The following is a 14,917-nucleotide window of genomic DNA, read 5'->3' on the forward strand; positions in this document are numbered from 1 at the left end:
TTTTTTAAAAATAAATATTTCATTTATTCACAGTACAAAAAATATTTTCTTTCCACACCCCCGCGGTTTGTCTTGCGCACACCCCTGGAACACACACCACCCTTTGGACGCCACTGTCTTCGATCTCATGCCCCACACTAATACTGACCCACCTCATAAGCACATTTGTGTTTACAGGTGGCGCATGTAGAGAAGCCAGCTAATTAAAAAGAAGTGCAGTAGCAAATTAATCCCTGGTGGAACAAACCATGCTATGTGAAATCACTGAACTGTCTCTGTACTTTGCAAGTAGTTGCAGGAGACGTTGCAGAAGATGTGATATTTGATCAAATTTTATAAGAGATGGAGCATTAGCCAGAGAGGTGGTATAAATATATTTACAGAGGTAAATTTCAACAGGCACTCCAAAAAAAAGTAGTTTCACAGTATGTTTACCCACTACTTATTGACAGTTAACTATGGTAAATAGTTTGGTACAGGAAAGTGGGTGTTAATTTGCAATTTAAGCAACTAAGAAAATACCCAATTTTCTACTAAGGTAAGAACTAAAACTGAAGAGTTACAGATTCATCTGGACAGAAGCGTTTTGACTGAAGATCAAAACTACAGGTTAACGCCAGTGTTGTGCTTTTCCAGGGCCCGTGAAACTTAGTTCAAGGCATAATTTAAGTCTAGAAAATGTTAAGTTAGGGTCACAGTCCATCCGTTTAATGTTTCACACCCAACAGATTCCAGAAGGAGGTAGTAAAGGCATCCTTTAAGGAATCTTCTCTGATGTTAAGACCCAAGAAGCATGGCAGCGAGCCTAAAAAAAAGTGTGGGTAGGGGAGTGAGAAAGGAGAGAGAACAGTTTAATGAACTATTACACCATTTTAAACCATTAATTTGAAAAGCTTACTAAAGTATAAGGGGTTATATTTCATCTTAAATGTGATCTTTCTAGATAAAACTCAAAACAATTGCAATTTTAAAATTTAAATCAAACCTTTGGAAAGAAGAACCCCCCCCAACCCTACAAGACACACTTCCTTAATTACGGTGACCTGAATTCTAATGCTTTTGCCAGCAAAGGTAAGAGACAGCATGTGTCTTGCTGCTATTTCTGACGCGTTCAGGGACAGGAAGCACTTAGATAATGTCTCATTTCAATATACAGCTGTTAAAGACACTTCAGCAGGTGACTCAGACAACAGTTATTTCATAATTTATACACAAAAAGTCTGTCCTGAAGTTTGAAGATGCTGAATAGCACTCATAAGACACCACAGAGTCAAAACATGGCTCCAGCAAATCAATTTGTTAATGCAGGAAAGTGAAAACTTAAGAAAAAATTACATCCGACATTCAGCTGAAAGAACTTTAAGGTCCAAAGAACTTATAATGCCCAATGTGAATCATCTGGACAGGATTTATAAAAAATGCTGACAACTTGAACATGTTAAGGTAATCAGAGCTGCATGTTGAATACTTTACATTCTAAGTACTCTTAGAAAGCAAAAAGTACTAGTTCTAGTACCCAAAATGAAGAGACATTAAGTGGTTAGGCTTCAGTATCCGTGTGCCTTTTTCTTCAATTATCAAATGCTGATAGATGTCATATAGCTTTACAAAGTTGAAATAAAAACACCCTGAATGTATTTTTGTACTATGAATGTTCTGTATGTACCTTATATGCCTATGATAAGCTATTTAGAATACTGTAAGAAAATGGAAAAAAATGCCTAATCTACGTATGCAACCAGCTGCAAGCTTCGTAAGAGATTTATAAGCTGTCAGTTATATCAAGGTAGCACCCATTTACATGCAAAACTGTTCTGTTCTGAATATCCTAATGATTACTCAATTAATGGAGAATATGCAGAAAGTAGTGCAGAAGAAGAATGAGGAAACTGAATAGGTGAAAAAAATCACCATGAGACCACACGCACACATTTGAGTCTGAAAGAGGAGATGCAGATTCTTGTACATTTTCTTACAAAAACTATTTCCTGAAATACTTACAGTTTTCTCTTCCAATGTGAGGATGCCATCTACAGCAACTATCTGGTACTGCTTTTCTTTTAAGCCACCCACAAATCTCCGAAGTAGTTTGAGACCAGTACCATCGGTGCTTTGTTTCAAGAGTTTCTGCATTTCTTGAGAAGGACATCCCGGGTCAAACAGTAGTAAACATAAGGTTTTATTTTTCTTCTCTTCTATTCCAACAACAGTACGACTGTGACCTAATTTCAAAACAGATTTTCAGTATTTAAGACACATATAAAATCCAGTTTACTTGTTTGTAGCATACTACTTATTTTCAAATCAAGGAACATATTACTTGAAATTTAATAAGGTAATTATAAGTATAGAGCAGACGTCAAAATGCTAAGATCCTGCTCACACCCAGCTTTTCCATCAGTAAAAATAGAAGCTTTTTAATGTTACATTTACTTACTAGAAGTTTAACAGTAAATAAAGCTAGGCCTTCAACTGAATGAAGAAGGAACGTATGACGCTGCTCTGAATTGCAGCACATATAGATGAAGAGAGAGAATCGTAAGAAACCAGCATATTGTGATGCTGACCTTGATGCTGCAAGTAGATAGGCGGTCTGGAAGTACACACTACCTTTGTACCACCTTCATTATCTGTAGAATAGTAACGCAAAACCCACTCAAACAAACGAGGGTGTGTACCCATGGGACCAGTCGGTTTGTGAAAGTCAATAATTTGACACCTATAAAACATTTAAAATAAAAGCAACATAAATTTGAAGCAGGTTGTTTTTTTGTTGTTTTTGTTTTAACACTTCAGTCTCTTTTTTTCACTTCAGTCCCTTTCTCCTGCACCAAGAATGTTTTGTGAACAACAGCAATTGCAGGTATCAAGTGGTCATTGTCACTATTTTTTTTTTTTAATTAAATAAAGGCATAGAAGATACATAAGTACAAAGCAACGCAGTATGTACTGTTCAAGACCACAGTATTTACTCTGTGGCAAAGAAATACTCTACTCTGTTTGCCTAATGAGCTTATGGAGTTTGCCAGAATTAAAACATTTGATTTTTGTAGAATTACAGCACAGAGCCAAATTAAGAACTCTAAACACGCAAAGTGACCAGCTGAAATTCAGATTCTTCTTGAGACTAAACTTGGAGCGAAAGTAAGCTTTTAATCAATATCTGATTTTATGCCTGTGGGGCACAATTCCTCACCAAGTCTCAATGACCAAAACAGTTACTCAATTTATGTATCTGCATAAGTAGTTACACAACTTCACACTGCACTAAATCTTACCTACTTATAGGCAGTTTAAATATAAAGCCACTACGATGGCTTCTGCTTAATAGTTTACTTCTTACCTTAATTCTGACCCTTAAAAGACACATGCTTAATTATCACTTAAAAACAACATCAGAAAAAGTAATACTTACTTTATCCTGAGACTGGTTAACAGTGAATAAATTTCACATGCTCCTATCCACGCCTTGGAACCACGTAATCGGTTGTTGAAGTGAGATGCCCCATGAGGATCAAAGCCTTCTTTCCAGGCATCTTCAATCATGGACTGAATCTTCGGTATACTAGGAATTAGTGCAGTGTCTGAAACAGAAAAGCTTTTGAACTGTAGCAACAGTTACTGAAATAGTCTATCAAAACCATCCAGCCTCTTTTATAAGAGCTAATTGACGTTACAAAGATACACCCCAAAAAAACCCAAAGGTTAAGCTTCAGCCACATAATGCCTTGCCAATAGTCATGCCTTTGACTCTTTTCACAGTATGGTCTAGTGTTATAGGAAACATTTAATGGGTATCATTGACACTAGTAAGCCTCGCTGTAAAAATGAAAAAGGAAAACATGGATCAACAGGTTGTCATTGAAGACGTGCAAAACAGGTAGGCAGGATTTTGATTAATACCTCTCAAGCAGTCATCATAGAAGCTGTTTTGCAGCAGTGAGGAAAGGAGCATTTGGAAATTCCTGTAACCACAACCCCAGCCTTTGTCACCCAAAGATGAGTGGAAGTGATCTACTCCTGCTGAAAGCCAAACACGTCTCACATCTTTGTTTTCGTTCTGATAGTACTTGCACAATGCTTCAATTACTCCTAGAAGAACAAATATAAAGTTTATCTGTAAAAAAATTAGTTTGCTGGAAACAGATTACAACTAACTGAAACACAATACAAAAAGCGGCTATGAATTTTAACAGCTGAACTAGGTTAGGAAGCAAAAGGTACTAAAGTAGTAAGCAAGCATATTCCCAAAGACAACCCTCATGCAGTAGAGATTTTCAGCTTCTGATACATACTGCATTTGGGCTCTTAACTTGCTTCCAAGGTTCCACAGGTCTTCAGGTTCAATAAAGAATTAAAAATATGTCAAACTTAAATTTAATTATTAAACAAAGTTGTCACAGATTAATATTATTTGCATCCTAATTCTAATCCTAAGTAATGAAATACTTCGTTAAAAACTGCTTTGGTCATCAAAAGCTATGACTAAAAGCTATATGCTTAGTTGCTGAAATGCATTCATACCCGAGGTTTTTGTTTTCCCATCATCTATACCAACAGCCAAACTTTCCATCATGTCAGCTTTTCTCTTGTGATATTCAAAAGGCTGCATCCTTCCTCTGTCAACTTCCCTTTCCATGTTCTTTAGGAATTGCTGTTTGTAGCCTCCAGAACTATCCAAGCCATACTGTCTCTGTTAGGGATAGAATGTGCATGATTAAAATCACATTTTAAAAATTCAAGTTTAATGACGTAAGAGGCTGCATGCACAATCAGTAACAATGAAAAATAGTGAACAGTGAGACATAAAATCTTCAGATTTACGACCTCTTAGAGCTGAAGGCCAAGCTTCACTCCTGAACAGAAATGCAGAATTAGGACAGCCATACCTGGAAGAGCAGGCACATCTCTCTGCTCCCCCTTGAGCTGACAGCCATTGGCAGAGGCAGTCAATTACCAGGAGGTAGCAAGTGCAGAAACCAATGCTATCAGAGCTGTCAGGTAGGAGACAGAGGGAAGCTTGTGGTGGGGTAGTCACTGAAGCAAATGATGGTGTCCAGAAAGAGGACAGTCAGGATGCTCAAGGCCTCAGGTATTCTGCCAGGTAATATACTCCAGGCTGTGCTGAAGGGCAGAGCACTAGAGCTGGGTGGGGTGCAGTATGGGGCGGCAGGGTGCCTGGTGAGAGCAGTGCAGCACACGCAGGTAACACCTGCCCCAGGGTAGCAGTACAGTCAAGGAGCTCAAGGTAGACATGCCCCACACCAGTTCCAAGATCAGGGTTGCTGAGAATTTGCATTTGCCTGCAAGCCACTCCTGCACCAACACTTCAGCACAGCCTGCCTGACTGCACAGGTGTGACCTAGTAATGCCATTCTTATTTTCGTTTAATCCAGGAAACAAAACATAACAGATTCAATATTATCAGCTTCTAAGGACACACCTCTTCAAAATTTTGCCATTTAGAAATGTTACGGTACCTGTAGCTTTTTAAATTCTTCCTTCTCTCGCTTCTCTTCCTCCAGTCTCTGCTTTTTATCTTCTTCATTTTGGAGCTGTTGAGCCAGTTCTAGATCTTTCATGTTTCCACCTATTCAGGAGTAGCAATCCAAGAACAGAGGACTTGATCGGGAAGTTAACAATGCTTTGATGGATCATTTATCCAAAGATTCTTTTCTAAGCAGATATAAACAAGGCCAACCAGGCACTACTTTTCAGAGAGGGATCCCACAGTGTACTGAGCTATTAGAAGGAGTACTAAACAGGACTGACAGCATTCAGTCTACTACGACTCAGACTCCTGACTTCCACAAAATTTATGCAGAGTCACGGGAGCTGTTGCTTGGCAAATAGTCCAAGTAATACCTCTACTATTAGGAAAACCTCTTTTGTTTACTATGCTTCAGTTAATTATTAGCAAGAAATCCTAGTTTCTTGAATATCACAGACCTATTAGCTTCTAGGATCACTGTCAGCATCCTCATAATGCAGTGACAAAAAGAAACAGGTTCAGAGGACTGGATAAGGAATCTCTAGGTTATTATTAGCCATGCAAATAAGGCAAACTTATTTTGATTCCTTTACCTTATCACTATGACTATTGAATCAGCATGAACATTTGGAGTAAAGAATTGAGAAAAAAGACGTTTTCAAAAGGTATAGATTTTAAACTCTTTACATGGGTATTTGTCACTCTAAACCCTGTATCACAGGATCGCAGAATGGTTTGGGTCGGAAGGGACCTTAAAGGCCATCTAATTCCAACCCCCTGCCATGGGCAGGGATGTCTCCCACCAGACCAGGTTGCCCAAAGCCCCATCCAACCAGGCCTTGAACACTTTCCAGGGATGGGGCATCCACAACTTCTCTGGGCAATACGTACATAATCCTCCTACAGAGCTAGGAAAATATATATAATACAGCTATCTTTTACACATTTTCCACTCTAAATTTTAGTTTTGTCTAACACTTAGTGAATTTACTTAACAAGCATGGATAGACATATTTTTCTGCATGTGTAGAGCACCTGGGCAAGCAATAATACTTAGTATAAATTTCATTATGGATATATTCCATTCCCTTTTTAAGAAATACTTAGCCTACATTTTGTATGAGATTCTATACTGCAACATGCAAACGCTGTAAATGCTTTCAAAGATTATCAAGCTTGTATCCTTTCACATACCTTCTGAAAAGCCATGTTCCTCTAGGTGTAAATCCACATGTTCTTCAAGAAACTGAAGGTTTGTACAGGTAAGACTGCATATGGGACATTCGTATAGCTGTTCACCATTTCCAGTGTCTAAAAAAGAAATGCAGTTTCTTGCTTAATGCAATTCCTGGTTTTGTGTGGTTTTCTTTTTGGGAGAGAATCACCCCCTAATTGATATATATGGTCTAAAATAAACATACAGTAACAAATTTTATGTTGCCATTGATATTCCTCATAGAAAGGCAGCATATGCTAAACAGCTATTATTCTTAACCATTTAGCAACTCCTGGCAAGTCTGAAAACATACTTTCCTTCCTTCTATTAATCAAGTTTTATTCCATTTAACTTACCACAATCTTTATAATATTTTCATTAAGAAGTTACAACTGTCAAATCTTTAATAAAAAGATCTGTGCTGCTGATGGAAGAATATTTGCTTACAAAAATTTAATGTTTGTATGATAACACAGCAGTTGGCGGTCAGAATAAAAAAATAATGCTTTAATTCTTTGTTAATCTTCCTAGGTTTCCTCAAATAAATATTCCTTCTGCAGTTTTAGTGTTATTATTGAAGAATACCATAGAACAGTTAAGGTTCAGAAGAACTTCTGGAGATCATTTAGTCCCTCAAATCAGGGTCAAGTCAAACAGGTTCAGGTACTCAGGGCCTTTTCCAGTCACTTTTCAAATAACTTCAATGACAGAAACATCTCAACGTTGTTGGACAACTTATTCCAGTGACTGACCACTCTCACAGTAAAAAGTGTTACTGAGTTTAAATGGTATTTCCTCTATTTCACCCACAGCCTGCCATCCCGTCTGTCACTGGTCAGCACTGAGACAAAGCCAACTTCATCTTCAGTGCTCTCTTTTTGAGTCACCAAGATTCACTTCCACTTAAGTTCACAAAACACAGGATGTAATATGCTTGTGTTAACTGGTTCTGGAAAGCATTTGCCCAAGCTAAAAGCTCGTGACTGGCTGGAAGGGAATTTGATATTATAATAACCTGAGTTCACCTGTAACATTTTGCGTAACACTACAAGCGTTTCAGGAACCTATACGAATACGTTATGTACATTAAAAAAAAAAAAAAACCACTCCCTTAATACAGATATTTTGAAAAGAGAAATTAGCACGTAGGCAACTAATTTATTCAAAGTCTGCATGATTTACACCAACAGGAATAATATATAGTAATAATAATATAATAATATATTTCTTAATGCTAAGATTTGGTTTCCTTTTTTTTTTTTTTTTTTTAAGGCAGAATATACTGTGTGTTTGGTTATGCTGTCACATTTTGCATCCTTAACACCACGCTTGTCGTGTCAGCATAGCTTGTTACAAGAGGAATGGCATACTTTGAAGGGAATTACCCAGGAGCTGAGATGTCATCACCAAGTTTCTCAGACAGTTACAGCACCTTTGGACTGCAGGCCCGAAAAAAATTTTAACAATGCTTAAGGTAAAATACAGCGTTAAATAACATATATAACAGATTTTCCCCGTGCTGACTTTATCCTCAACAACACCCTTGCAGTCTCCCAGTCAACGTCCGGTATTCCTGAATATTTCAGTGCTGGATCTTTCCAAAATCTCAGCCTTAAGCTGAAAGCTGCTTTCCCCTGACAAGAGCTGTAGGTGCCCCAGCACCCAGCCGCTTTCAGGGGCGATGCCCAACCCCCACGACCCCACAGCCCCCACCCCATGCCCTTCCCCAACCACCTCCCTCTCCGGGACCCCCTCAGCCCCCACCAGCGCTCACCCGCACCGGGGGCGCCCAGCAGCCTCCACCCGTGCGCTCCCGGCTCCTTCCCCGCCGCCTCAGGCCGGGCCACCGCCGCGTGCCGCCGGAGTCCCTGGCAGGGCGGGCAGCGGGGGTGCCGCCGCGCCGCCTCGCAGGGCAGCGCCCGCCCGCACCCGTCGCACACCAACATGGCGGCCGCCGCCTCACAGCCTCCCGCCCAGCCGGGGGCCGCCGTTCCCCACCGGGGCGGCCGAGCCCGGTGCCGCCTCCTCCTCCTCCTCCTCCTCCTCCCGCCGCCGCCGCCGCGCAGAGCCTGCTGGGAGCGGCGGGGCCCGCCCCCGGGCGGGGCGGCGAGCGGCGGGGCGGCGGCCGCCATCTTACGCCGGGAGCCGGGCGCCGTTTCTCGCCTCGGGGGCGGCGGCGGACGCCGGGGGGCTGCGCCTCGATGGGTGAGTGACCCCGGTCAGGGGGTCCCCGGTCCCCTGCACGCCTCATGGGGGGTGAAGGGCTTCGGCAGCCGCTGTGCTCCCCCGTCCCAGGGCGGGCGTCCTGCCGCTGCGGGACCCGGAGGCCGCTGCGAAGGGGGGCGGCAGCGCCGGGAGGGGAGAGGGCAGCGGGGCTGAGCGAGCCTGGGCTCGGCCGGGAGGGAAGGGCCGGTGACGGGGCGGTGCTGGCCGCGCACAACAGGTGGGCGAGGCGCGGGGTGCGGCCGCAGGGGGTCCCGCGCTGAGTGAGGCGCAGTTCCGCGGAGCACAGGCGCAGGATTCCTCCTCGGTGCGGTGCTCCTGAAACCAGAGTAAATCAAGGACCGCCTGCTGTCTGTCCGTCCTTCTCGTTCCTCTGCTCAAATCCTCGTGGAGCATAGGGGCGAAGCCGTAACATCACCAGCTTTTCCTTGCTGAGCGCAGTTTTGGTGGGAGCTGCCTCGTAGTTGTGCTTTTGTAACCCTTACGGAGCTGCTGAACTACATTGGGTTGCTTTTGATGCGTTCCTCTCTTGTTTGGTTCGTTGCTTGGCCTGACAGGTTTACCAGCCCAACCAAATCAGCAAGGTGTGAATACGTAAGAAGGTTCTGATATTCAAAGCCAGTAGAGTTGCTGGAAAAATGCTTTTCTTGCTGAATTTGTAACACAAAAGTTGCACAACAATTACAATAAAATTATTTTAAACAGCGTCTTGCTTAGCATAGTGGTCCAGAGCCATCAGCAGTTTGCCGGGCTTCTTGTTTGGGTGAAGCAGGCTGCCGAGTCCTCAGGTGTCACGTTGATGTCCGTCGAGGTCTGTGGTCTGTTCTCCTCCTGCAGCCTGTGTTTATTACTCAGCAGTCCTTGTTACTGCTGCTATTAAAGATAAAAAAACAAATCTCGTCGTGGAAGTTGACAGAGACATGTGGCACAGCTCTAGAAGTGTAGTTAAGATATACTTATGCATGTTTTCTTGTTGTGAAAGAATTTCATAAGAGTGAGTTTGCTTGGAGTCTTGAATCATATTTTTGACAGTTAATTATTTCTTAGATGAAGGCTACAGTTCTAGCTTTGAAAATTAGCACTGGGCTATTAACAACCTTTTTTCAGTCAGTTTGATCATCTCAGTGACAGAATCATGTTGTGTTGCTTTTATCTTTCCACAACTGATATGTCTGAAATGATGGGCAGATTCCAATCCTCTTTATACATCAAAAGAGCTGTTAATTAAAATAAGTCAATATTTTTTTTTCACTTAAAATTGAAAAGGGTATGCCTATCTGGGTGCTACTGACATGCCCCCCCCTTTTTTCTGTAGAGTTTTTTTCTGTATACAGGTTAAAAGGAGACTTAGCATAACCTTTAGATACTGCTTTGTGTTTGTGCAATTGGCATTTAAAAAAAAAGAAGCAGTGCAGTGGGATGTTAAATGAAACAGTAATTACTGCTGGTTTTCTTCTAGGATTTGTCCTTATTTTTGAATACACTTGCTGTCTACTTTCTGAGAGGGGAAAGCAAGTTCTTGTACTTGCTGACAGTGGAAGACAATGGTTCCTTCAAACTTAGGTCAAAACTTAGCAACATAGTGTTTTTGCTTTTATTGTCTCAGTTTGCTCAAAAGATCAGTAACTTCATCTTGCAGTAGTTTATGCCCTTTAATGAAGCATCTGATTGCTGAGATGACCTGCAATTTAATCTGCAGTTTAGAGACTGTTTAGGCAAAGATTTTTCCCTGATTTCTCTCTTGGAGATTTTTGTTGATGATCTGGATATTGCCAACAGCTACAGGTGTACATATAGGTGTTGCTTTAGATACATTTTTAGCACAGGAGACGGCGGATTTGCTTTTCAAGGTTTGTCCTTTTGAAGTAATTCTTTCTTTTTAATAGACAACATGTCAAGCCCGGGGAAGGATAACTTCAGAATGAAAAGCTACAAGAATAATGCACTTAATCCTCAAGAAATGCGTAGACGAAGAGAAGAGGAAGGAATCCAGCTTCGGAAACAGAAAAGGGAAGAACAAGTAAGCACCTTGATGAGCTGTTGACTGTTAAGTGCTTGTGAAGTTAAGTTCACGTATGTGAAAGGACTTGACTAGATGCCTGCCTCCTGTGAAGCAGAATCCAGAGCACCAGGTTAAATGTCTGTTTTCTGTGCAGTTTTGGGGAGCACCAGGCACATATCAGTAAGATCATGAAGCAAAAACAGTGAGCAGAGGCCCTTTTAAGTCATAAGGGCATACAAGGAGATACCTGTGTCTTAAATTTAATCTCTAGTCTAGGTTTAAACATGTAGGACCGGGCTGAAAGATACCCTTATATCTAATAAGGATCAGAAAATCTGCATTCTCTTGTAGAGTTTGGACCAAAGGTGCAGACTCTAACTAGGGGTGAGAGGAGCTTTCATCTTTGAATCTGTACTTCAGGTTGCTCAAGAGCTTTTATGCAGTAGCCTGGCAAAGTGGCCAACAAATAGCGGTCTCTGGACTCTTTTTTTTTTTTTTTTTTTATATTTGCAGTTGTCTGAAGTGAATTGTTAGTGATCCGAGTACATGGAGCATTGTATAATGTCATGGTTGGTGGTAGCTACTTTTCTGAAATGTTTAGTAGTTCGTTGCCTGGAAAGTAAGGAATACAGTTTGTTTTTCTGCTTGGACTAAAGTGGCAGACTCTTGTCTCCCACCACCTAGAGAGTGTCCCAGGCACTCATCTGTAGTCTCCTCTGAGGTGGGAATGCTTTCCTTTCTACTGGGAGAGTGGTGCTACTGCATGGAAAAAGAATTCATAGTAGTTGGGTCAGAAAGGTGAGAGAAGGAAGTCGTATCCTACTGGAGTATTTACCTGTGAATGAATTCATCTGAATTGCAGTTTCTGGTGAAAGTTTTGTGTATTTTGTAATAAATACTCCATAGTTAAATTTAGTGTGTGTGTGTGTGTATATATATATGTATATATATATATATATATATATATAAAGGGGTTGTTTCCCATGCTGGCTTTTCTAACAGTGAGAATACTTTAATCTTAATCATTAGACTAGTGTTGTCAGCAGTTTTTGCGCTGTTGGAAACAAGTTTATGCAGGAAAATGAGACTGTTTTGTTCCAGTAAAAGTTATAAATTGTAGATAGGCTATGTTCCTAAACAAAAAAAAGTTTATATGTTTCAAGCAAGATCTTGCTTGTCATTGCTGAATGTTAGAAAGAACAGCTGGTCTTCTAAAAGAGGAATATTGTTTCTTCTTCCATTTGTGGGTTTAAATGTAATTAAAACTTGTTTGTGTCCGGGATTCTGCAGTTGTTTATTGCCTAGGTTAGTGCCCAGTCCAGAAATGTGTTGAATGAGGGAGATAATGCTTTTAGGTTCCTGTTTGTATGGCTAGATGTAAATGTGGAGCTGCTTATTCAATTTTGGGTGTATGTGACAGCTGAAATGTAGGTATCTGTAGACAACTTGGAGGACAAAATGTTCTTCAGAACTTAGGAGGTTTCATTATTATGCCTAGAGGTGAAATCTGAGACACTCGATGGACTGAGATTCTCACGTTTATTTTTAAGGATACCAACATCGTATTCTTAGAATTGTTGATTATTATAGACTATAAGTGTAGTAGTGGATTCAAGATTAAACAAAATAGTAAACAGGTTTCTGGAAGAAAACAGGGTAATGAATGCTATGTTTGCATGCCAGAAAATGATGAGGCATTCATTAAGTATAGCCTGTTAAATACTACAGTGCAGGTATGTATTTTAAACATAGTCAGTTCATGAAGCCAAAGTGATTTTTGGACACAGAAAACATTTAAGGTTACATAATGCGAAGGTTCACCTTGAAACTACACTATGTTTTCCTCCAACTATATTAAAAGTGTTTGTTTTATTTTTTCTAAAACTGTATACTAGGTGTAGGTACATAGGTACATAGATTTTTAGACTTTCTGTTAAATGGGGAATGCAGTGTGATGAAACACAGACTTTGGCTCTATGATGATGATTTCAGCCTATGAACTAAGTAGCTTTTGGAATACTGTTTTCTGCTTAAGTATAACTGCTGATTTATGAGGGATAAAACAATGGAAGACCTGTATCTTGCCTGTCGGAGTTAAAGAAGCATTTGGACTATGCTCTTAGTCATATGGTCTGAGTTTTGGGGTAGACCTGTGTCCACCAGGAGTTGGACTCGATGATCCTTGTGGGTCCCTTCCAACTTGGGATATTCTATGGTTCTTCTTCTTACATTTGAGACATTTATAGATCTTTTCTAATTAAAAAAGAACTTTAGTTTCTGAGGGTTTCCCTGAAGGGTTACAGTGCTGTTTATGTGTAGTAGTTTTTCTCCTTTATGTTCTTCAAACTTTACTGTACTTATCCATTTGAATGGATGAGTAGGAAGGTGAGTAGTTGAAACACTGACTAGTATTGGTGAATACATTTTTTTAAGTATGTCATCAGTACCCTTTCTATGCTAAGTTATGATACATTCTCAACATTTTTTTCTTTGTTTAGTTGTTTAAACGTCGAAATGTTTCTCTCCCGGGAAATGAAGAATCCATGGTAGAAAGTCCAATTCAGGATCCTGATGTCAGTTCTACTGTACCTATTCCAGAGGTAATTACTCTAGAATACATTTAGAATATTAGCTGTTCATGTGTTTAGTACTAGGCCTAAGGAGTCCTCCTTTCATTTCTAGGAAGAAGTTATTACAGTAGATATGGTGCAGATGATTTTCTCAGATGATCCTGATCAGCAACTCACAGCAACTCAGAAATTCAGAAAATTGCTTTCTAAAGGTACGTAAACATTGCTTTGTTTGTTTGTTTGTTTCTATGTTGTTATTATGAATTTTAGTCATATAGAGTCAGTTAATGTGGTTTTGTTTCTCTTTTGAAGCTTCAGCAAACTATTTTAGTGTTGTTTATAGCAAAACAGTAACAAATCCATTCAAACATAATGGCTAAATACAAGAAGCTTCATTATTCTAATGTTAAACTTTTCAGGCAAAGTGACAAAAGCAAGGATGTTTTGATTAGTGTGTAGGGCAGTAACTGCTCACTAACATTACTTAGAGTGCTTGTCTCGGTGATTGAATTTCTGGTTCTAGTTCTTTATTTGAGGGTGTGAAAGTGATACGGCCTGTCAAAGAAGAGTGATAATTTTGTTGTTGTTGAAATGTAAGACATTAAATAGACCAGCAGTCTTTCATGCTGTTATTTGTACAGTCTGCTGTACAAGGGTAGGTTTGTTCATATAAAGTAGTATGTAACAGTAACTGTTCTGCTGATCTGAGTTCCTGATTGAAGGAACAGTGTTGTAACAAGCTACTAACATGCCAATGAGTAATTGTGTGTTACTATTATTATACACAATAGGGTGTTTACTGAATTATAGCACTTTATGGAGATGATCCAGCAGTCTTCTGAAGCCAAAAACTTAGTTCCTTCTTTTGACATTAAAATGATTGCTAAAAGTTTATGGTAAGAACTTCCTGAGAACCATATTCTTGCTTTGTGTTGTACTGAAAAAGTAATGTCTGTGGTCTCTTTCATGAGACTTACTCAAATATGTTTGTTTTTGTCATCTAGAACCTAATCCACCCATAGATGAAGTCATCCAAAAACCAGGAGTAGTACAGAGATTTGTGAAATTTCTAGAGAGGAATGAGAATTACACACTGCAGGTGAGTTTGACTGGTACTAATTTACGGTTTGGAATGGGATTAGAAACACCCAGAAGAGTTTCGGAAAGCATAACTAAATTATTTTTATATATCCAAGCTGTAAGGTTTAGTTGTCTGAAGTTTAATTAATGCCACTGAAATTGTGGCCCAACTCTTGTGAATTTCACAGTAGTCTTTAGGGTGATGTATTCAGCTGGCCAAATTCTTGAATGTGGAAAACAGTCTTTGTTCAAGAGAGCAGTGTACTGAGAGCATCAGCGTTGATGTGTGAGAGGAATCTGTTTTGTTCTGTGTTGGGTGTAGTGTAGTACCTTTT

The 14,917-nt window shown here is 40.1% G+C and overlaps 2 protein-coding genes across 3 annotated transcripts in view; one reads left to right on the top strand and one right to left on the bottom strand.

The window, feature by feature from the left end:
* On the bottom strand, positions 1-8,854 carry ZUP1 (zinc finger containing ubiquitin peptidase 1). 2 transcript variants are annotated; one of them, XM_083828985.1, is made up of 9 exons: positions 8,482-8,854; positions 6,686-6,802; positions 5,481-5,590; positions 4,525-4,693; positions 3,904-4,092; positions 3,416-3,584; positions 2,568-2,719; positions 2,002-2,222; positions 1-805 (listed from the first exon to the last, which is right to left on the bottom strand). In XM_083828985.1, the coding sequence occupies exons 1-9, from the start codon at positions 8,837-8,839 to the stop codon at positions 758-760; spliced, it is 1,533 nt and encodes a 510-aa protein (XP_083685111.1). In that variant the 5' UTR covers positions 8,840-8,854; the 3' UTR covers positions 1-757. The 2 variants fall into 2 exon arrangements, with proteins under 2 accessions (XP_083685111.1, XP_083685112.1); XM_083828986.1 differs by lacking the exon at positions 8,482-8,854 and adding an exon at positions 8,093-8,126.
* KPNA5 (karyopherin subunit alpha 5) overlaps positions 8,781-14,917 on the top strand; it is a 20,686-nt gene continuing 14,549 nt past the window's right edge. The window contains exons 1-5 of the mRNA XM_083828987.1: positions 8,781-8,912; positions 10,817-10,950; positions 13,431-13,532; positions 13,615-13,714; positions 14,507-14,601. Coding sequence (XP_083685113.1) covers positions 8,909-8,912; positions 10,817-10,950; positions 13,431-13,532; positions 13,615-13,714; positions 14,507-14,601 — 435 coding nt within the window. The 5' untranslated portion in view covers positions 8,781-8,908. The remainder of the gene's footprint in view (positions 8,913-10,816; positions 10,951-13,430; positions 13,533-13,614; positions 13,715-14,506; positions 14,602-14,917) is intronic.

Source organism: Anser anser (genome assembly GCF_964211835.1).
Source record: "Anser anser genome assembly, chromosome: 3".
Lineage (NCBI taxonomy): Eukaryota > Metazoa > Chordata > Aves > Anseriformes > Anatidae > Anser > Anser anser.